This window comes from Rutidosis leptorrhynchoides, chromosome 3 (assembly GCF_046630445.1).
Source record: "Rutidosis leptorrhynchoides isolate AG116_Rl617_1_P2 chromosome 3, CSIRO_AGI_Rlap_v1, whole genome shotgun sequence".
NCBI lineage: Eukaryota > Viridiplantae > Streptophyta > Magnoliopsida > Asterales > Asteraceae > Rutidosis > Rutidosis leptorrhynchoides.
The window spans coordinates 429893751-429917556 of NC_092335.1; the positions used below are offsets into that span (position 1 = coordinate 429893751).

General features: G+C 35.2%; 1 protein-coding gene across 1 annotated transcript; it reads left to right on the forward strand.

Moving 5' to 3' along the window:
* Nucleotides 1-953: 953 nt before the first annotated feature.
* On the forward strand, nucleotides 954-5052 carry LOC139901465 (uncharacterized). Its single transcript, XM_071884176.1, has 6 exons — nucleotides 954-1311; nucleotides 1937-3769; nucleotides 3864-3909; nucleotides 4060-4170; nucleotides 4329-4402; nucleotides 4501-5052. The coding sequence occupies exons 2-5, from the start codon at nucleotides 1967-1969 to the stop codon at nucleotides 4370-4372; spliced, it is 2004 nt and encodes a 667-aa protein (XP_071740277.1). The 5' UTR covers nucleotides 954-1311; nucleotides 1937-1966; the 3' UTR covers nucleotides 4373-4402; nucleotides 4501-5052.
* The last annotated feature ends 18754 nt before the right edge of the window (nucleotides 5053-23806 follow it).

A 23806-nucleotide genomic window follows, 5' to 3' on the forward strand; every position in this document is an offset into this window, starting at 1 on the left:
ACAACATGATAAATTATAATCACTTTATATTCATAAGTATATAAACATTAAACATAAATTTAATATAACATAAATGATAAGTAGGTGACAGTGTCGACCATATGTAAGCAATCATTAATAAATGTTATATAACATAAATATAAATATTAGTAAACATAAATGATAATTAGGCGACAGTGTCGGCCATATAAATGTTAGATAATAGAAATATAAATGTTAGTAACATAAATGATAATTAGGCGACAGTGTCGGCCATATAAATGTTAGATAATTGAAATATAAATGTTAGTAACATAAATGATAATTAGACGACAGTGTCGACCATATATTATTCAGGTGGTATAACCGACCATATATCATTTAGGTGGCAGAGCCAACCATAATTAGTATTAAGATTATCGTGCTGATAACGTGTTATAATTCAGTAGGCTTATAACTACCTTTAGTGGTTTGATTCTTGATGTTATAATTCAGTAGGCTTATAACTAACTTTAGTGATTTGATTCTTGATTAAGAATACTAATAATGAAGTGTAAGAACAAAGATGATAATGGAGAGAAAGAAAGAAACACTTTGTAAGTGTGAGAAATGGTGCAAGTTTAATGCTTGCATTCATGGCTATTTATAGCAAAAATATCACAAGTTTAGGTAATACAATAATATTACTTTTGTGTATCAATAATTGACTATCCATTTATATATATATATTTATATATTATAACAGGGTTTTATTTATTAAGTAGATGAATAACACTCGCAATTTTCTAGCATAGATTTTAGTATTCGATTTTCTTTTATGTTATCGTATTTATTTTTTTATTTTTTTTTCTTTTTGATTTTTCGAGTTTGATTCAATCTTTATTACCTAGGGTTTAATATCTGGTATCTTTCTGGTTGTCCGGAACCCTAACTTCATCTAATGAATTTAATTTAATCACTTATCTCCAAGAAATCGGACGTTTATTAGCTGTTCAAATAAAGTGGGGTTTATTTCCCCTTTTCAAAAATAATTAGGGTTTTGAATTCTGCAGATAACAAGATTACATACAAAATTAATTATTAATGTATATATACATACACTTACATAATCATTAGATCCGGATAAAATAACTAAAGAGAAAGAGTAAGTGAGAAGTCGATAGTAAAGTATATACGCTGGGAATACACAAGAAACATATTTTCACCGGCACCGCCATCACCACCACCGCCGCCGCCGCCGCAGCAGCAGCAAATACGATAAAACCCTAATTGAAAAACATACAAAGTTGCAAACTTGCAGCGATTTCATCTCGAATTCTTCCATAATTTCAGGTAACCTAATTACTGTGTTTAATTCTTTAATTTCACGTTTCTTTATCTCATCTCAGTCCTCTATTTATATGAAATCGATTTGAAGTTACTTCTCTTTGGTTTCTAGATTTTTTTCTTTTTTCCTTGGACGAACTGTAACGTTTATCATGATACGTTTTGACTTGGTTTATGTGTATCTTTTAGTATAAAATTGATGCCTAACTTGATATTTGACTCGTAAATTGGTGTTTTATAATATTTAAATTGTTGTTTGTAACCAGAAAATTGCTTTCTGCTGACTCGTAATTTGCTGTTTTTGCCCAGTAGTTGTTGCTTGTGACCCATAAACTGATGTTTTGATTTGTAACTTGCTGTTTGTGACTTGTACGTTGTTGTTTTTTACACTTAACTTGCTGTTTTGGCCTGTAAGCTGCCGTTTTTACATGGAATTTACTGTTTTTGACCCCTAAGATGCTATTTTAGACTCGTAAATCGTTGTTTATGACTTGTACATTGTTCGAAACTCTAGTGGGCGTCTAATGAGTTCGATTTCTTCCCAAGAAATTGGACGTATAGTGGTTGTTATTCTAAAGTTGAGATTTTTATTTCCTTTTACAAATAATAATTAGGCTTTCGAATTGTGTAGGATATAGGACTACATATATAATCCACATATATGTGTATGGCTTCGGTAACATTAGATCCGGACAAGATAAACAAAGAGAAGAGTAAGTGGGATGTTGATAGTAAAGTCTATACGCGGAGAAGACACAAGAAACTTATTTCCACCGACACCCCCATCACCACCGCTTCTCCGATACCCGCAACGAATAACGATCAAACCGTCACAGAAAAAGATACCAACTTGCAAACGGTAAGAGATGTATTAGATGATTCGGCTGACCTAAATCTTCATGTGGATGTGGAAAACTGTGAACCGAGACCGCTTGTTACCTTTGTTGATGATAAGGTCTGGATTCGTTTGGAAGCTTCAACTTCCAGGAATGAAATTCACGACCTTAAGAAGACACTAAAAGGGGAGTTGGATCAAGTTAGAAGTGTTTATCAAAAGCTCCTAGAAAAAGAAGATGAAATTAAACATTATTTTACGTCTTTAGGCACTACCATCAACCATGATGAAATTACGCACCATCCGGCTAATTTAATCACTTCTAACCATCATGATGAGATCACTCACTATTCAACGCCTTTAGATACTGCTACCAACCATCGTGAAATCGCTCACTATTCGACTGCTTTAGGTACAGCCAATGCCAATGAAACTTATAGTCAATCGCAGTATCAAGGTGGTGTTATGGTAGACAGAAGATCACTGGTTAGAGCTAATTCGGAAATGGGTACTGATTACATGGACCGAAGAGCTTTATCGAGAGTTCATACCGAAATGGATTCTGACTTGATTGATAGGAGAGCGTTGATGAGAGTCAATTCTGAAGTGAATCCGATCGCAAATCAAGAAATATCTAGATTTAGACAGTTAAATGTTTCGGTTGGTGAATATGTTGAGAAAGAGAAAAGGACACCAAAGGCAAATCAATATTACAGAAATACTGATTTTCTTCTTGGTAAGGATAGATTGCCTCCCGAGAGTAATAAGAGGCTGAAATCGAATGGAGGTAGAAAATCAGATTATTCAGTTAGTCTTGAAAGACACAAGAATCAGACTTTTAGGAGTTGTTGCAATTTGTTGATGAGGTTGATGAAGCACAAACACGGTTGGGTGTTTAACGAACCTGTTAATGCTAAGCTACTCGGACTTCACGACTACCATGACATCATCAAACATCCTATGGATTTGGGCACTGTTAAAAGTCGGTTAGCCCAGAACTTTTACAAGACTCCTGGTGAATTCGCAGATGATGTCAGACTCACGTTTTACAATGCTATGACTTATAATCCTAAAGGGCAAGATGTTCATGTTATGGCGGAAACATTATTGAATATATTCGAAGAACGATGGGTCGTGATCGAGTCTGACTGGAAACACGGAATGACTTATGATGCTGGCACTCCTACACCGACTTCTAAAAAGACGCATCAGTTTAGGACGCTCGATAGGTCCCAGTCGATGGCTTTACCGTTTATGGCCAAGCCAAAACCGGCTACTTTTGCACCGGTGACTAGGACACCCGTACCGAAAAAACCGAAAGCCAAGGATTTGAATAAAAGGGACATGACTTACGAGGAGAAGCAAAAGCTCAGTGCAAACCTTCTGAGCTTATCGTCTGAAAAGCTTGATAACATTGTGCAGATAATAAACAAGGGTAATACGACGCTTTCTCAAAATGATGATGAAATTGAAGTTGACATTGACAGTGTTGATGTTGAAACGCTATGGGAGCTTGATAGGTTTGTTACGAATTACAAGAAGAGTTTGAGTAAGCATAAAAGGAAAGCTGAACTTGCTCAACAAGCAAGAGAACGGGCTGGAGATGCTAATAACCAGACCATGTTACAAGTAATAATAATTATATTTCTGACTTTTAATAATACTTTTTTATATTTATTATTTTTTAAGATTCTAGACATGATATCTTGTGATATTTTTGCAGAACGCTATTGCATCCAAGCCAGAGGCACCACAAGAAAAGAGAACAGGTAACTTTAATGAATCTGTGTATTCCATCTTGTTTCCTTTTATTCTTGCTGCTGTTTATTTATATCGTTTTGTATGCTTTTTTTTTAACGAACAAATGTGATTGTTAGATGCTAATGATATTTTCCGAACGTGTGTGTATGTGTGTGAAGCAGATGAGACGAACAGTGGTCCAACTCCACCTAACCAAAGAGAGATGAGGGTAGATAATGCTAGTCGGTCCAGTAGCTCAAGCAGTTCAAGCAGCGATTCATCATCAAGCGGTATCTATCTGTCTTATATTTTTTTTATATATTTTGTATTATTTGTCACGTTCACATTACTGCGTGTTATAGACTTGTTGTATATATGTCAGGTGTTGTATTCTCTGAATTTGAAATGTTTGAAATGTTTAACCATTCATATCTTGCCATCCATGCAGATTCAGATAGTGACAGTTCCTCTGAATCAGATGTAAGGCAGTAACATAGGGTTTGAAAGGAACAGCATATTTAGGTAGTTACAAGACTTCCAATATGTAGTCTTATTTACACAAGTTATATATTCGTGTTAGTTTATATAGTTGTATAACATATTTTAACCTTATTTTACAGATCTTTGGAGATATTCATTTTGTTGATGCGACTATGTGAAACTTGAAATATGCTTCTTATATGCTGTACCAAACTTGGTGGTAATTTGGGTTGAATATGAGGTTTGGTGAGGTGGTAGCTTTTGCTAGATATTAGTACTACGGATTAGTTAGGATGTATGGAATAGATTCTTTTTTAGGGATATTTGGGCCTCCTTTGTGTAGCAAATGTAGTTTGCTTGCTAAATTTTAGTTGTGAGGGGCTCATTGTAGGTTTTGAATTATCATGTTCTCAAGTAAGTGGGGTGACCAGATACTAGATTGTTTTCATAAGTTGAAGGAGTTGTGTTTTGTTCTTCATTGCCAGGCGTTCGAATCTTCGTAATGCTCATGAGATGCGCCAAGTGAAATATATAACTCAGGTAGATTGTACAGTAACGATTCCCCTTTGATTTATCTGGTTTTGTCTTTTCTGATGCTTTTCGCTTCAAGTTGTTTATAACTATATTTTAATAACATTAGAGTGATTAGTGAATTATTGGTAATTAGTGTGGTTGGTAATGTTCATTCAAGTGTTGGTAACTAAATGTAGATAAGTAGCTTTAGATATAAGTTGTTTGTCCACTGTTCAGAATCACAATAATACAAGCTTAAAGAAAAACATCTGCTAATGCTACATAATTGATAATGAGAGGCAAAATACTGAATTTGTTCCTGATTAGATTGTAGCATTAGCAATACTAGTTCTTTTATTCGGTTACACTCACACAATATAAATTATCCATCCATTTTGATGACACTGGTTTTAAACTCCTGCTGTATCACCTGATTATGCATCTGATCCTGAGTTCAAGTTTATCGATGTAAAAGAATAAACAATTTTGTTAGTTTTTACTTCATGAAAAGAGTAGGTGAATCCTTAACATGCTACGTGCTTGTTTATATACTTTGCCCGAGTACCTTCTTCGACAACCATATTTGTATGTTGATGGTACTACTGGTGTCGGTGCAATAGAAACGTTGGTGCAATAGAAACGTATACCACAAAACTGGAAGTTTTAAGGTAGGATGCGCTTGGCTATTTGATTACAACTACAAGCCAACTTTAAATCGTTTTGTTTATGAACGGACTAAGATCATAAAGTAACAAAATGATTCAAGTGGTGGACGAACAAATTATTACACACGTTTACCTTGAAATACATTAAGTTATATTACTAACTAGGTTTTGAGCCCGTGCATTGCACGGTTGCACAAAACCCTTTCAAATTAGATATATATATAAAGTGGTAAGTTTTATATTGTATGAGGAAGTGCAATACTAAAAGCCTATATATTACTAAGGAAACATTATAGTTTACAAAAAAAATATTATATAAATAATCGTTCAAATACAAGTATTTATTTATATCCAATTATATATGTAAACGGCACAATAGTTTTTTTTTTTTTTTTTTTTTTGGCAAAAAAAACCGTAACTTATATATAACCACGAAGCTTCATCAAAAAAATGAAGCCTCGGAACAAGATAACAAACAAAGGCATCGGGGCCAACCAAACTACAAACCTCAACAAAAACACAAACACAAACTAACCAAATAACAAAAGGAGACAAAAAACCAAAAGAATCAACGAACGAAACAAATTAACCATCAAACTTGGATCTACGAACGACCACCCCTTTACTTTTCCTTGACCGCGCCTTTGTTTTCTCATTAAACTTTGGAAATGTCTTCGACCCGATCAACTTTCCTTCCACCCGAACCAAACCTTCCAAATCTTTCACCGCCTCTTCAAAGAAACTAAACTTTCCACCCGACCCTCCTCCTTTGTCCAACCCACTAGCCGCCTCATGTCTCAGCCCAGGCCCATCTACAGTCCCGTTCACGTTCCCAGAAACAGAACCCAACCCGGACCCACAACCAAACCCGTCATCATGCCCGTTAGCCTTCCCAAACCCGCCACGATCCATACCAAACAGACTCTCCACTCGACCCGTTGTCGCCTCGTCCCTTGTGTTACTCGATTGTCCAATTTCAAAACCTACACTAACCGGATTAAATCCCGTCTCCCTAACACCATTCCCCTTAAACCCACTCCCTAAGATCACACCACTCTCTAAAGAACCTGGGCCGGAATTGCGAACCCGCTTACGTTTTCGAAAACCATGAGATTCTAATGCCACTTGAACCTTATCTAAAGAGTACGTAACCAACGAAGGTGTGTCAAAACCGCCTCCAGAATTCACATCGTTAGAAACGTTTACACCAACCTTGGAACCATTAGTGACCGGAGATAAAAAAACCAATCCCATCCTCTCCACCCCCATCCAATCCTTCCTCCCTACCTGCACCCACAACCTCACCACCGAACTCATTAACACCCAGATGACCAGTATCGTCTCCATTACTCCCTCCTGTCCTCACACTCTTCACAACCAAATCATTAACATCTTGCACAAAACCAATCGACACATTGGCAGCCTGAATTCTATCAACAACAGAAAACTCAGAGACTTCATTAACCCAAATGTGTCCATTTATCACAGAATCAGCAATCAAAGACATAAGCACAAGCTCGTGAATATGCTTAACCTGACAGGTTTCAACAAAAACAAAAACAGAGCCAAAACCTAACGATTCCGGCGAAGAATTCGCCACTCTCACCACCGTCCCAACCCTATTAGCTATATCTCTGACATTGTCCAATGACGAAAATTTCGCTGGAAAACCCCTTAACTCGACCCAGACATACCTGAAAAAGGCCTCAGCCTTTGGAGAAAATGGAATCACCAAATAAAAGCCAGACCCATGACCCTTAGCAAGCACATTTGAATATGAGACCAAATCACCACATTCTACCACCCCTGCATACGGCCCGATTCTTCTGAAATTTGAAATCGAAGCTTCACAATTAAGCAAGAAGGTTTTCAGATTGTCTTCCCTCAAAGAAGACGAATCAACACATAGCACGCTCCTTTCCAAACCATCGACAATAAGCCGATTCGGAGCTAGAGAAACAGGAGACCGAGAAGACAAACCTGAAATGTCCCGTTCTTATTGATTAAAAACGTTCCATATTAATTGATTTCGTTGCGAGGTCTTGACCTCTATATGAGACGTTTTTCAAAGACTGCATTCATTTTTAAAACAAACCATAACCTTTATTTCATAAATAAAGGTTTAAAAAGCTTTACGTAGATTATCAAATAATGATAATCTAAAATATCCTGTTTACACACGACCATTACATAATGGTTTACAATACAAATATGTTACATCGAAATCAGTTTCTTGAATGCAGTTTTTACACAATATCATACAAACATGGACTCCAAATCTTGTCCTTATTTTAGTATGCAACAGCGGAAGCTCTTAGTATTCACCTGAGAATAAACATGCTTTAAACGTCAACAAAAATGTTGGTGAGTTATAGGTTTAACCTATATATATCAAATCGTAACAATAGACCACAAGATTTCATATTTCAATACACATCCCATACATAGAGATAAAAATCATTCATATGGTGAACACCTGGTAACCGACATTAACAAGATGCATATATATAAGAATATCCCCATCATTCCGGGACACCCTTCGGATATGATATAAATTTCGAAGTACTAAAGCATCCGGTACTTTGGATGGGGTTTGTTAGGCCCAATAGATCTATCTTTAGAATTCGCGTCAATTAGGGTGTCTGTTCCCTAATTCTTAGATTACCAGACTTAATAAAAAGGGGCATATTCGATTTCGATAATTCAACCATAGAATGTAGTTTCACGTACTTGTGTCTATTTTGTAAATCATTTATAAAACCTGCATGTATTCTCATCCCAAAAATATTTGATTTTAAAAGTGGGACTATAACTCACTTTCACAGATTTTTACTTCGTCGGGAAGTAAGACTTGGCCACTGGTTGATTCACGAAACTATAACAATATATACATATATATCAAAGTATGTTTAAAATATATTTACAACACTTTTAATATATTTTGATGTTTTAAGTTTATTAAGTCAGCTGTCCTCGTTAGTAACCTACAACTAGTTGTCCACAGTTAGATGTACAGAAATAAATCGATAAATATTATCTTGAATCAATCCACGACCCAGTGTATACGTATCTCAGTATTGATCACAACTCAAACTATATATATTTTGGAATCAACCTCAACCCTGTATAGCTAACTCCAACATTCACATATAGAGTGTCTATGGTTGTTCCGAAATATATATAGATGTGTCGACATGATAGGTCGAAACATTGTATACGTGTCTATGGTATCTCAAGATTACATAATATACAATACAAGTTGATTAAGTTATGGTTGGAATAGATTTGTTACCAATTTTCACGTAGCTAAAATGAGAAAAATTATCCAATCTTGTTTTACCCATAACTTCTTCATTTTAAATCCGTTTTGAGTGAATCAAATTGCTATGGTTTCATATTGAACTCTATTTTATGAATCTAAAAGATAGTCATTTCAGTCGAAAGAACGACGTCTAGATGACCATTTTAGAAAACATACTTCCACTTTGAGTTTAACCATAATTTTTGGATATAGTTTCATGTTCATAATAAAAATCATTTTCTCAGAATAACAACTTTTAAATCAAAGTTTATCATAGTTTTTAATTAACTAACCCAAAACAGCCCGCGGTGTTACTACGACGGCGTAAATCCGGTTTTACGGTGTTTTTCGTGTTTCCAGGTTTTAAATCATTAAGTTAGCATATCATATAGATATAGAACATGTGTGTAGTTAATTTTAAAAGTCAAGTTAGAAGGATTAACTTTTTTTTGCGAACAAGTTTATAATTAACTAAACTATGTTCTAGTGATTACGAGTTTAAACCTTCGAATAAGATAGTTTTATATATATGAATCGAATGATGTTATGAACATCATTACTACCTCAAGTTTAGTAGGTAAACCTACTGAAAGTGACAAGAAATGATCTAGCTTCAAAGGATCTTGGATGGCTTGAAAGTTCTTGAAGTAGGATCATGACACAAAAACAAGTTCAAGTAAGATTTTTACTCGAATTAAGATAGTTTATAGTTATAGAAATTGAATCAAAGTTTGAATATGAATATTACCTTGAATAAGAAAGATAACCTACTGTATATAACAAAGGTTTCTTGATCTTAGATGATTACTTGGAATGGATTAGAAAGCTTGGAAGTAAATTAGTAAACTTGAAGGGATTTTTGAAGTGTTCTTGAAGTGTTCTTCCTATGATGATTATAGCTTGATTCTTGAAGTGATTTTTGATGAAGATGATGATTAACTACTGGAAAAATACGTTCATAATAGTGTGTGTGTGTTGAGAGAGAATTAGAAAGAGAATTGGAAGTGAAATGGAGTGAATGATGAGTGGTAATTGGTGAGTGGTGAGTGGGGTTAAAAGGAGTTCTAGTTAGTTGACTAGCTCATAGTAGAAGTTAAAATTGATTAGTCATACATGACATAATCAAGAGTGGAATCCCATGCTAGTTCCTATTGGTATATACTCATAGTAAGTACGTTTTGAAGCTGTGTATAATACGGGTAAGAATACGACTAGAATTCTTGATGAAAGAAAAGAATGAAAAAGTAACTGTAACCATTTTTGTTAAGTATGAGTGTTTTGATATATGTTGTAACGACCCGCACTTTTTCGATCATTCTATACTTATAAGATTAATATTTACATAAATTAAACCTTGCCAACATGATAAGCAATCCAAATTGTCGAGACTGATATTTCCGAAAAGAGTTTTACACAACGTTTGACCGTCTAGTTTGACCGATGATATCACGAACTATACAATATATGATAATTATACGTTTGTGTATATATATGTATATATACATATTTAACATGATTAAAGAATGTTTTAATACCTCATTTTATATTAATAACAACAAGTTATATGTGTATTTTGAAACTACTAACTTAAGTTTTCAAAACGATAACTATACGTAACGTTATTTGACATAAATACTTAAGACATATAATGTTTATACATATATTGTATAAGTAATGTATTTAATCACTTTTAAGAACTTAAATACATAAAATCATATAAGTGTATTCACAAAAGATAGCTATATTTGAATCCTCATTCCATTTTTCACAAAATTTCTATACGTATACCTAGAGTATTTGTACTCGTATTATACCAAGCTTCTATATGTATTTACTATTGGTATATACACATCAAATCACCACCTAACCAGCCCTTATTCATGCCTTATGTATAAGGTAATTACTTTTGAATCATTGCAAGACTAATTACAAAAATACAAACTAAAATTTTGTCATGTTATCCTTAAAGATCACATTTTTAGGAGTATATATGTATCATCATTTTTGATTCATTTTTACTTCAATCTCTTAACTAAAAACACACACTCTTTCTTACTCTCTAAACTCCATAACAATCCAGCAAAGTTCCATAAAGATCTAGCTTCAAAAACCATACTAAAACACCATAAGAAAACCATACAAAAACACATCAAGAAAACCCTCCAAGAACACCAACTTACTTCCAAACTTTCATCCACTTCTATCACCCTTTTGATTCTAGCTTCTTACTCCTCTTTTACAGCAACTTCATCCAAGGAACTTGAGGTAGAATCTATGTTCATAACCTTATTCGATTCATATATATATAGCTATTTTATTTTGTGGTACAAAAGTTTAACAACAAGAACATAGTTTGAATGTTTTCAAACTTGTTTGCAAACTAAATAGATCCTTCTAACTTAACTTTTAAAATACTTCAAGACCTGTAATATAACTTATGTATATGCTAATTTAACAAGGTAAAACTTGGTTTTTCAAAGTATAAGTATTTTTAGAAAAATGGTCATTAAATGATTTTGTTGTAACAAAAATGTTTAACTTCATATGTTTCACTAATGTTTCACTTATGCCGTATGATTTTGAATACAAACCAAGGTATTTACAGTTCATAGTCTTAAAGAAGAACTCGATCCAAGAAGATGGCAATTTGAATCAACGAAAATGGACTTGTAACGAAGAAACTATGACCGAAACAAAATTGGCTATCCTAGACATTTTCAACTACGGGATCAATTGGAAAAAAATGATATAAATCACATATTTCTAAGATAACATGATATTTTATATATATGTACTTATAATTCAATTTTATATGGTTCAGGATCACCCGTAAACAACACGAGAAGATTAATCATAAGATCCCATGATTGTACGCAACACGTCATTTGACAACACCGGTACTTTATGTACGCAACACGTCATTTGACAACACCGGTACCATGGGTCAAGATTAATCTCGACCAATACATATACGATGGGGTTTTATTTATTTCGTTGGGGGTTTTATTTATTTCATTGCGGGTATATTAAACATCTAAAAATGAACCATTAAAATTGAATTACTAACAACGAACTGCTAACTACGGACTAAGGAAATATTCAAAATATTAAAAGTATAACAAGTATATATATATATAACGTTTGTTTTAAAATGAAAACATATTGATATATTATATATGGATAGGTTCGTGATATCAACCGGAAGACCGAGTCAAATTATATATATCATCAAGACAAGAGTGAGTATATAGTCCCACTTTTAAACTCTAAATATTTCGGGATGAGAATACATGTATTTTATGTTTACGATATGGACACAAGTAACTGAAAAATATGTTCTACGTTGAGTTGTACCACTGGCATACTTCCCTGTAGCTTGGTAACTAATATTTACAGCGGTATTGTAAACGCGAATCCTGTTGATAGATCTATCGGGCCTGACAACCCCAACCGGACTGGACGACCAGTATTCAACGGTTGCACAGTACTTCGTTTTGTGACTACACTTGGTACGGTGTAGTAAGATTTCATATTAAAGGGAATATGCGACGTGAAAATGTTAAGTATGGTTACCAAGTGCTCAACCACTTAGAATATTTTTATTGAAATGTTTATATACGAAATCTTGTGGTCTATATATATATATTGCTGCGCACTAAACCTATAACTCACCAACTTTATGTTGACGTTTTTAAACATGTTTATTCTCAGGTGATAATTAAAGCTTCCGCTGCATTATGTTGAATCTAAGCAGGATCATGCGTACTCATATTTGTGTCAAAAATAAAACTGCATATCCGAGGACGTGTGTTGTAAAATATGCTAGAAATCGTGTTGTTATTATCATTTGTAAAGTTTGTAAATCGAAGATTATCGTTAAACGATAATCATCTTTTTATTGTCTAAAGCTTGTAACAAAAATAATGGTTTGGTTTGTAATGTATAATATATGCAGTTTTCTTTTTTAAAAAATGTCGCATATAGAGGTCAATACCTCGCAATGAAATCATACGTTATCTAACACGTTCTTATGGTTAAGGACGGGTTATGACATGTGGTATCAGAGCGTTGGTCTTAGCGAACCAGGTCTGCATTAGTGTGTCTAACCGAGAAGCCGTTAGGATACATTAGTAAGTCTGGACTTTGACCGGGTCTGATTTAAAAAAAAAAAAACCATTGCTTATCACTGTTGGTTAAAATTTATATGTAAATATTATATAAGTACTAATGGGTTAGTTGTTGTGTGATAGATGTCGAGCTCAAAAATTGTTATCACAATCAACGACTCCGAATCAGAATCTTCAGATGGCGTTCCAGTCATTAACCTGTCCGATGACGAAAATGATATCCTTGGGGAAGACTCACAAATTCCGGATGAACCAACTATAGAAATATCGGAAAGTGAACCCGAGGAGGAAAGTGAACCCGAGGAGGAAAGTGAACCCGAGGAGGAAAGTGAACCCGAGGAAGAAATGCAGGAAATTACAAAAGACGAGTTCGAACTAGGAAAGAAACGAAAGGCTAATGAATTAGAAAATCCAAATCCCGAGTTTAATGAGAATGATGTGGCACCAATTCCACTCAACACTACCACCCCTATCCCCGCTATTCCTATTCGTTCTGTCCCGGCATCCAGTTCTTCAGTCCCACAGCCAAAATATAGGCAGACAGTTAGGATAAGCGTTAAGCAAATCTTTGTGTCTAAACGTCCTAGAAAATAGATCAAACGATGCGCTGCTGTGTCAAACCATGGAACCGAATAATGTTTTGTATAATATTAATAGTGTGGTTTGCTTAATGTTCGATGTAAGATAAGCATATGTAAAATATTGAAGTATGAAATGCAATAATTTTCCATGGTTAAGTATTATTTAGATTGTAGTAATTGATTCTGTACTAAGCTATTAAGTATGAACATTAACGGGTAGGTACTACCCAAGATATAATTATAAAACGCTAATAAGAAGAAAAGGCTTTTATAATAATACCTGGTTCATATTATTAACAAGCTATAAATGTACTATAAATACACACTACATCTATAATAATCCATGTGAATAATTATTTTCTTCCATTAGGAAATGGCGCGATTGAATCGAATGACGGAACAAGAACTCGAGGAACTCATCAATCAACGAGTGAACGATAGAATGTTATGGGTCGAAGCTGCAAGAGCTGCTGCAGTTAATCCAAATCCTCGTGTAGGATGTACTTACAAGACTTTCCAAGCTTGCAAACCTTCATCATTCAGTGGAACGGAAGGACCGATCGGTTTAACCCGATGGATAGAAAAGATGGAGACTGTGTTCAAAATCAGCGGTTGTGATGAAAAAGACATGACCAAGTTTGCATCGTGCACTTTACAAGATAGTGCACTCACATGGTGGAAGAATTATGTGAAGGCGGTAGGAGGAGATGTAGCTTATGATACTCCATGGGAAGAATTCAAAGCAATGATAATCACCGAGTATTGTCCAAGGAATGAGGTTATTAAGTTAGAAGATGAGTTACGAAGTTTGAAGGTGGTTGGTACTGAAATCACCAACTACAACCAGCGATTCATGGAATTAGTTTTGCTATGTCCTGAATTGGTTCCAACCGAAGAACGGAAGATTGAAATGTACAAAGCTGGTTTGCCCAAAAAGGTCAAGGCAAATGTTACAGCATCGAAACCTAAGACAATTCATGAAGCTATAACCATGGCGAACGAGCTAATGGATCAGATCATTTTGGACAAGAAAGCATTCAATACTGAGGTGAAGGTATTGGGAAACAAGAAAAAGTGGAATGGAAGTTATGATCAAAGTAACCAACAACAACCTTATAAGAAACAAGAAACCACAAAAGGTGCGAGTAGTGGTTCAGGTTTTGGTTATAAAGGACAAAGTCCTTTATGCAACCGTTGCCACAAACATCACTTTGGTTACTGTAGTGTGTTATGCACCAAGTGTAATCGACAAGGTCATCTTGCGGAAGATTGTAAGGCTCTCGTTACAAATGGCAACAAGACTCCTGCCACCAACGCAAATAGAACTGCTTTGGCTACCATTACTTGTTTTGGTTGTGGAAAACAAGGTCACTATAAGAGTCAGTGCCCGAATCAGAATGGCGGACCTGCACGTGGAAGAGCGTTTGTTATTAATGCTAGAGAGGCACGAGAAGACCCGGAGCTTGTTACGGGTACGTTTACCATTAATAACTTATCAGCATCTATTTTATTTGATACTGGCGCCGATAGAAGCTACGTGTGTATAAATTTTTACACTAAATTGAATTGTTCATCATTACCTCTAGATGCTAAGTACTTGATTGAGCTAGCTAATGGTAAGCTAATTAAAGCCGATAAAATTTGTCGTGATTGTGAAATAAATTTAGCCGGAGAAACGTTTAAAATCGACTTAATACCCGTGGAATTAGGAGGTTTTGATGTAATAGTCGGCATGGACTGGATGTCCAAAGTAGGAGCGGAAGTTGTGTGTGCCAAGAAGGCAATTCGTATTCCTGGTAAGGATAAAATACCGGTGATGATTTATGGAGAGAAGGGTAATTCAAAGCTAAAACTCATTAGCAGTTTGAAAGCCAAGAAGTGTTTAGAAAAGGGATGTTACGCTATTTTAGCACATGTTAATAAAGTCGAAAAGAAAGAAAAGTGCATCAACGACGTGCCTGTGGCAAGAGATTTTCCTGAAGTTTTTCCGGAAGAATTGCCGGGATTACCTCCATTTAGATCGGTAGAATTTCAAATAGATTTAGTACCAGGAGCTGCACCAGTGGCTCGTGCTCCATATAGACTTGCACCGTCCGAGTTAAAAGAACTTCAAAGTCAGTTAAAAGAATTACTGGACCGTGGATTCATACGACCGAGTACTTCACCGTGGGGAGCTCCAATTTTGTTTGTTAAGAAGAAAGATGGATCTTTTAGGATGTGTATAGACTATCGTGAATTAAATAAGTTAACTATCAAGAATCGGTATCCACTACCGAGAATTGATGACTTATTTGATCAATTGCAAGGATCATGTGTTTATTCGAAAATCGACTTAAGATCGGGCTATCATCAACTACGCGTCAAAGAAGAAGATATACCAAAAACTGCTTTTCGGACACGCTACGGTCATTACGAATTTTTGGTCATGCCGTTTGGGTTGACAAATGCGCCAGCTGTATTCATGGACCTCATGAATCGAGTTTGTAGTCCGTATTTAGATAAGTTTGTTATCGTTTTCATTGATGATATTCTTATCTATTCCAAGAGTGAGCAAGAGCATGAAGAGCATTTAAGGTTGATACTGGAGTTGTTGAGAAAAGAACAACTTTATGCTAAATTTTCTAAGTGTGCTTTCTGGTTGAAAGAAGTAAAATTTCTTGGCCACGTTGTTAGTAGCAAAGGAATTCAGGTTGATCCAGCAAAAATTGAAGCCATTGAAAAATGGGAGACTCCTAAGACACCAATGCAGATACGCCAATTTTTGGGTTTAGCCGGTTATTATAGAAGGTTTATTCAAGATTTTTCCCGAATAGCTAAACCGTTGACAGCGTTAACGCAAAAAGGGAAGAAATATGAATGGACCTCGGAGCAGGAGAACGCATTTCAATTACTGAAAAAGAAGTTAACTACGGCGCCTATTTTATCGTTACCAGAAGGGAACGATGATTTTGAAATATATTGTGACGCTTCGCGACAAGGTTTTGGTTGTGTTCTTATGCAACGGAAGAAAGTTATTGCATTTGCATCCCGACAATTGAAGATTCACGAGCGAAATTATACGACGCATGATCTAGAATTGGGAGCAGTCGTGTTTGCATTGAAGATGTGGAGACACTACTTGTATGGGGTTAAATTCACTGTGTTTACTGATCATAAAAGCCTTCAACATATTTTTGATCAGAAACAATTGAACATGAGGCAACGTAGGTGGGTCGAGTTAATAAACGACTATGATTGTGAAATTCGTTATCATCCCGGGAAAGCGAATGTGGTGGCTGACGCACTAAGCAGAAAGGAACGAGAACCAATTCGAGTACGAGCAATGAACATAAAAATTCGCATGAATCTCAACTCACAAATCAAAGAAGTTCAACGAGAAGCACTTACTAAAGAAAATATAGGAAATGAAATAATGAAGAAGTATGAGAAGCAACTCGTTATACGGGAAGATGGAATTCGATATTTTGTAAACCGTATTTGGGTACCAAAGTTGGGTGGATTAAGGAAGTTGATATTGAACGAGGCACATAAGACAAGATACTCGATACATCCTGGAGTTGGAAAGATGTATCAAGATCTTAAGACACGTTATTGGTGGCCTAATTTAAAAACAGACGTTGCAACATATGTTGGGGAGTGTTTAACTTGTTCCAAGGTTAAAGCAGAACACCAAAAGCCGTCAGGGTTACTTCAACAACCAGAAATCCCAGAATGGAAATGGGATGGTATTACCATGGATTTCATCACGAAGTTACCAAAGACTGCCTGGGGATACGACACCATTTGGGTGATTGTTGATCGTCTCACCAAGTCTGCACATTTCTTGCCTATAAAGGAAACAGATAGAATGGAGAAACTATTACGATTGTATATAAAGGAAGTTGTTTCAAGGCATGGAATACCTATTTCCATTATATCCGATCGTGACAGTAGATTTACCTCAAAGTTTTGGCAATCACTACAGGAGGCACTAGGAACTCGTTTGGATATGAGCACCGCATATCATCCGCAAACCGACGGGCAGAGTGAAAGGACAATTCAGACTCTCGAGGACATGCTCAGGGCATGTGTGATTGATTTTGGAAACGGATGGGATAAATATCTACCGTTAGCAGAATTCTCGTATAATAATAGTTATCATGCGAGCATTGGAGCTGCGCCATTCGAAGCATTGTACGGAAGGAAGTGTAGATCTCCTATCTGTTGGAATGAAGTAGGAGATCGACATTTAACTGGTCCCGAGATCATACACGAAACGACCGAGAAGATAGTACAAATCAAGGAGAGATTGAAAACAGCCCGTAGTCGCCAAAAGAGCTACGCCGATGTCCGAAGGAAACCATTAGAGTTTCAGGTCGGGGACATGGTTATGCTAAAGGTGTCACCTTGGAAAGGTGTAATACGTTTCGGCAAAAGGGGTAAACTGAACCCAAGGTACGTAGGCCCGTTCAAGATCATCGAACGCATTGGACCGGTAGCTTATCGACTCGAGTTACCGCAACAACTCGCCGGAGTACATAATACCTTTCACGTCTCAAACCTTAAGAAGTGTCTTGCAAAGGAAGACCTCACCATTCCTCTTGAAGAAATCCATGTCGACGAGAAACTACAATTCGTCGAAGAACCAATTGAAATCATGGACCGTGAAGTTAAACAGCTCAAACAGAGCAATATACCGATTGTTAAGGTTCGTTGGAATGCTAGAAGAGGTCCCGAGTTTACTTGGGAACGAGAGGATCAGATGAAACGAAAGTATCCGCATTTGTTTCTCGATGACGCAAAATAGGTACAATTTTAAAATTTCGGGACGAAATTTATTTAACGGGGAGGTAATGTAACGACCCGCACTTTTTCGATCATTCTATACTTATAAGATTAATATTTACATAAATTAAACCTTGCCAACATGATAAGCAATCCAAATTGTCGAGACTGATATTTCCGAAAAGAGTTTTACACAACGTTTGACCGTCTAGTTTGACCGATGATATCACGAACTATACAATATATGATAATTATACGTTTGTGTATATATATGTATATATACATATTTAACATGATTAAAGAATGTTTTAATACCTCATTTTATATTAATAACAACAAGTTATATGTGTATTTTGAAACTACTAACTTAAGTTTTCAAAACGATAACTATACGTAACGTTATTTGACATAAATACTTAAGACATATAATGTTTATACATATATTGTATAAGTAATGTATTTAATCACTTTTAAGAACTTAAATACATAAAATCATATAAGTGTATTCACAAAAGATAGCTATATTTGAATCCTCATTCCATTTTTCACAAAATTTCTATACGTATACCTAGAGTATTTGTACTCGTATTATACCAAGCTTCTATACGTATTTACTATTGGTATATACACATCAAATCACCACCTAACCAGCCCTTATTCATGCCTTATGTATAAGGTAATTACTTTTGAATCATTGCAAGACTAATTACAAAAATACAAACTAAAATTTTGTCATGTTATCCTTAAAGATCACATTTTTAGGAGTATATATGTATCATCATTTTTGATTCATTTTTACTTCAATCTCTTAACTAAAAACACACACTCTTTCTTACTCTCTAAACTCCATAACAATCCAGCAAAGTTCCATAAAGATCTAGCTTCAAAAACCATACTAAAACACCATAAGAAAACCATACAAAAACACATCAAGAAAACCCTCCAAGAACACCAACTTACTTCCAAACTTTCATCCACTTCTATCACCCTTTTGATTCTAGCTTCTTACTCCTCTTTTACAGCAACTTCATCCAAGGAACTTGAGGTAGAATCTATGTTCATAACCTTATTCGATTCATATATATATAGCTATTTTATTTTGTGGTACAAAAGTTTAACAACAAGAACATAGTTTGAATGTTTTCAAACTTGTTTGCAAACTAAATAGATCCTTCTAACTTAACTTTTAAAATACTTCAAGACCTGTAATATAACTTATGTATATGCTAATTTAACAAGGTAAAACTTGGTTTTTCAAAGTATAAGTATTTTTAGAAAAATGGTCATTAAATGATTTTGTTGTAACAAAAATGTTTAACTTCATATGTTTCACTAATGTTTCACTTATGCCGTATGATTTTGAATACAAACCAAGGTATTTACAGTTCATAGTCTTAAAGAAGAACTCGATCCAAGAAGATGGCAATTTGAATCAACGAAAACGGACTTGTAACGAAGAAACTATGACCGAAACAAAATTGGCTATCCTAGACATTTTCAACTACGGGATCAATTGGAAAAAAATGATATAAATCACATATTTCTAAGATAACATGATATTTTATATATATGTACTTATAATTCAATTTTATATGGTTCAGGATCACCCGTAAACAACACGAGAAGATTAATCATAAGATCCCATGATTGTACGCAACACGTCATTTGACAACACCGGTACTTTATGTACGCAACACGTCATTTGACAACACCGGTACCATGGGTCAAGATTAATCTCGACCAATACATATACGATGGGGTTTTATTTATTTCGTTGGGGGTTTTATTTATTTCATTGCGGGTATATTAAACATCTAAAAATGAACCATTAAAATTGAATTACTAACAACGAACTGCTAACTACGGACTAAGGAAATATTCAAAATATTAAAAGTATAACAAGTATATATATATATAACGTTTGTTTTAAAATGAAAACATATTGATATATTATATATGGATAGGTTCGTGATATCAACCGGAAGACCGAGTCAAATTATATATATCATCAAGACAAGAGTGAGTATATAGTCCCACTTTTAAACTCTAAATATTTCGGGATGAGAATACATGTATTTTATGTTTACGATATGGACACAAGTAACTGAAAAATATGTTCTACGTTGAGTTGTACCACTGGCATACTTCCCTGTAGCTTGGTAACTAATATTTACAGCGGTATTGTAAACGCGAATCCTGTTGATAGATCTATCGGGCCTGACAACCCCAACCGGACTGGACGACCAGTATTCAACGGTTGCACAGTACTTCGTTTTGTGACTACACTTGGTACGGTGTAGTAAGATTTCATATTAAAGGGAATATGCGACGTGAAAATGTTAAGTATGGTTACCAAGTGCTCAACCACTTAGAATATTTTTATTGAAATGTTTATATACGAAATCTTGTGGTCTATATATATATATTGCTGCGCACTAAACCTATAACTCACCAACTTTATGTTGACGTTTTTAAACATGTTTATTCTCAGGTGATAATTAAAGCTTCCGCTGCATTATGTTGAATCTAAGCAGGATCATGCGTACTCATATTTGTGTCAAAAATAAAACTGCATATCCGAGGACGTGTGTTGTAAAATATGCTAGAAATCGTGTTGTTATTATCATTTGTAAAGTTTGTAAATCGAAGATTATCGTTAAACGATAATCATCTTTTTATTGTCTAAAGCTTGTAACAAAAATAATGGTTTGGTTTGTAATGTATAATATATGCAGTTTTCTTTTTTAAAAAATGTCGCATATAGAGGTCAATACCTCGCAATGAAATCATACGTTATCTAACACGTTCTTATGGTTAAGGACGGGTTATGACATATGTCTTGAAGTCTTCCAAAAGTATTTTAATACATCTAAATACACTACATGTATATACATTTTAACTGAGTCGTTAAGTCATCGTTAGTCGTTACATGTAAGTGTTGTTTTGAAACCTTTAAGTTAACGATCTCAATTAATGTTGTTAACCCATTGTTTATTATATCTAATGAGATGTTAAATTATTATATTATCATGATATTATGATATATTAATATATCTTAATATGATATATATACATTTAAATGTCGTTACAACGATAATTGTTACATATATGTCTCGTTTCGAAATCCTTAAGTTAGTAGTCTTGTTTATATGTATATAACTCATTGTTAATATACTTATGGAGATACTTACTTATCATAATCTCATGTTAACCATATGTATATCCATATATATATCGTCATGTCGTTTTTACAAGTTTTAACGTTCGTGAATCGCCGGTCAACTTGGGTGGTCAATTGTCTATATGAAACATATTTCAATTAATCAAGTCTTAACAAGTTTGATTGCTTAACATGTTAGAAACATTTAATCATGTAAATATCAATCTCAATTAATATATATAAACATGGAAAAGTTCGGGTCACTACAGTACCTACCCGTTAAATAAATTTCGTCCCGAAATTTTAAGCTGTTGAAGGTGTTGACGAATCTTCTGGAAATAGATGCGGGTATTTCTTCTTCATCTGATCTTCACGCTCCCAGGTGAACTCGGGTCCTCTACGAGCATTCCATCGAACCTTAACAATTGGTATCTTGTTTTACTTAAGTCTTTTAACCTCACGATCCATTATTTTGACGGGTTCTTCGATGAATTGGAGTTTTTCGTTGATTTGGATTTCATCTAACGGAATAGTGAGATCTTCTTTAGCAAAACATTTCTTCAAATTCGAAACGTGGAAAGTGTTATGTACAGCCGCGAGTTGTTGAGGTAACTCAAGTCGGTAAGCTACTGGTCCGACACGATCAACAATCTTGAATGGTCCAATATACCTTGGATTTAATTTCCCTCGTTTACCAAATCGAACAACGCCTTTCCAAGGTGCAACTTTAAGCATGACCATCTCTCCAATTTCAAATTCTATATCTTTTCTTTTAATGTCAGCGTAGCTCTTTTGTCGACTTTGGGCGGTTTTCAACCGTTGTTGAATTTGGATGATCTTCTCGGTAGTTTCTTGTATAATCTCCGGAACCGTAATCTGTCTATCCCCCACTTCACTCCAAAAAATCGGAGACCTGCACTTTCTACCATAAAGTGCTTCAAACGGCGCCATCTCAATGCTTGAATGGTAGCTGTTGTTGTAGGAAAATTCTGCTAATGGTATATGTCGATCCCAACTGTTTCCGAAATCAATAACACATGCTCGTAGCATGTCTTCAAGCTTTTGTATCATCCTTTCGCTCTGCCCATCAATTTGTGGATGATAGGCAGTACTCATGTCTAGACGAGTTCCTAATGCTTGCTGTAATGTCTGCCAGAATCTTGAAATAAATCTGCCATCCCTATCAGAGATAATAGAGATTAGTATTCCATGTCTGGAGACGACTTCCTTCAAATACAGTCGTGCTAACTTCTCCATCTTGTCATCTTCTCTTATTGGCAGGAAATGTGCTGATTTGGTGAGACGATCAACTATTACCCAAATAGTATCAAAACCACTTGCAGTCCTTGGCAATTTAGTGATGAAATCCATGGTAATGTTTTCCCATTTCCATTCCGGGATTTCGGGTTGTTGAAGTAGACCTGATGGTTTCTGATGCTCAGCTTTGACCTTAGAACACGTCAAACATTCTCCTACGTATTTAACAACATCGGCTTTCATACCCGGCCACCAAAAATATTTCCTGAGATCCTTGTACATCTTCCCCGTTCCAGGATGTATTGAGTATCTGGTTTTATGAGCTTCTCTAAGTACCATTTCTCTCATATCTCCAAATTTTGGTACCCAAATCCTTTCAGCCCTATACCGGGTTCCGTCTTCCCGAATATTAAGATGTTTCTCCGATCCTTTGGGTATTTCATCCTTTAAATTTCCCTCTTTTAAAACTCCTTGTTGCGCCTCCTTTATTTGAGTAGTAAGGTTATTATGAATCATTATATTCATAGATTTTACTCGAATGGGTTCTCTGTCCTTCCTGCTCAAGGCATCGGCTACCACATTTGCCTTCCCCGGGTGGTAACGAATCTCAAAGTCGTAATCATTCAATAATTCAATCCACCTACGCTGCCTCATATTCAGTTGTTTCTGATTAAATATGTGTTGAAGACTTTTGTGGTCGGTATATATAATACTTTTGACCCCATATAAGTAGTGCCTCCAAGTCTTTAATGTAAAAACAACCACGCCTAATTCCAAATCATGCGTCGGATAATTTTGTTCGTGAATCTTCAATTGTCTAGACGCATAAGCAATCACCTTCGTTCGTTGCATTAATACACAACCGAGACCTTGCTTTGATGCGTCACAATAAATCACAAAATCATCATTCCCTTCAGGCAATGACAATATAGGTGCCGTAGTTAGCTTTTTCTTCAATAACTGAAACGCTTTCTCTTGTTCATCATTCCATTCAAATTTATTCCCTTTATGCGTTAATGCAGTCAAGGGTTTTGCTATTCTGGAAAAGTCTTGGATGAACCTTCTGTAGTAACCAGCT

Excerpts from the sequence above, each read along its gene's own strand:
- LOC139901465 (XM_071884176.1), top strand. The coding sequence starts at position 1,967 with ATGTGTATGGCTTCGGTAACATTAGATCCGGACAAGATAAACAAAGAG. Across the intron at positions 3,770-3,863 it reads ATAACCAGACCATGTTACAA|AACGCTATTGCATCCAAGCC; the intron begins GTAATAATAATT and ends ATATTTTTGCAG. Across the intron at positions 4,171-4,328 it reads CAGCGATTCATCATCAAGCG|ATTCAGATAGTGACAGTTCC; the intron begins GTATCTATCTGT and ends CCATCCATGCAG.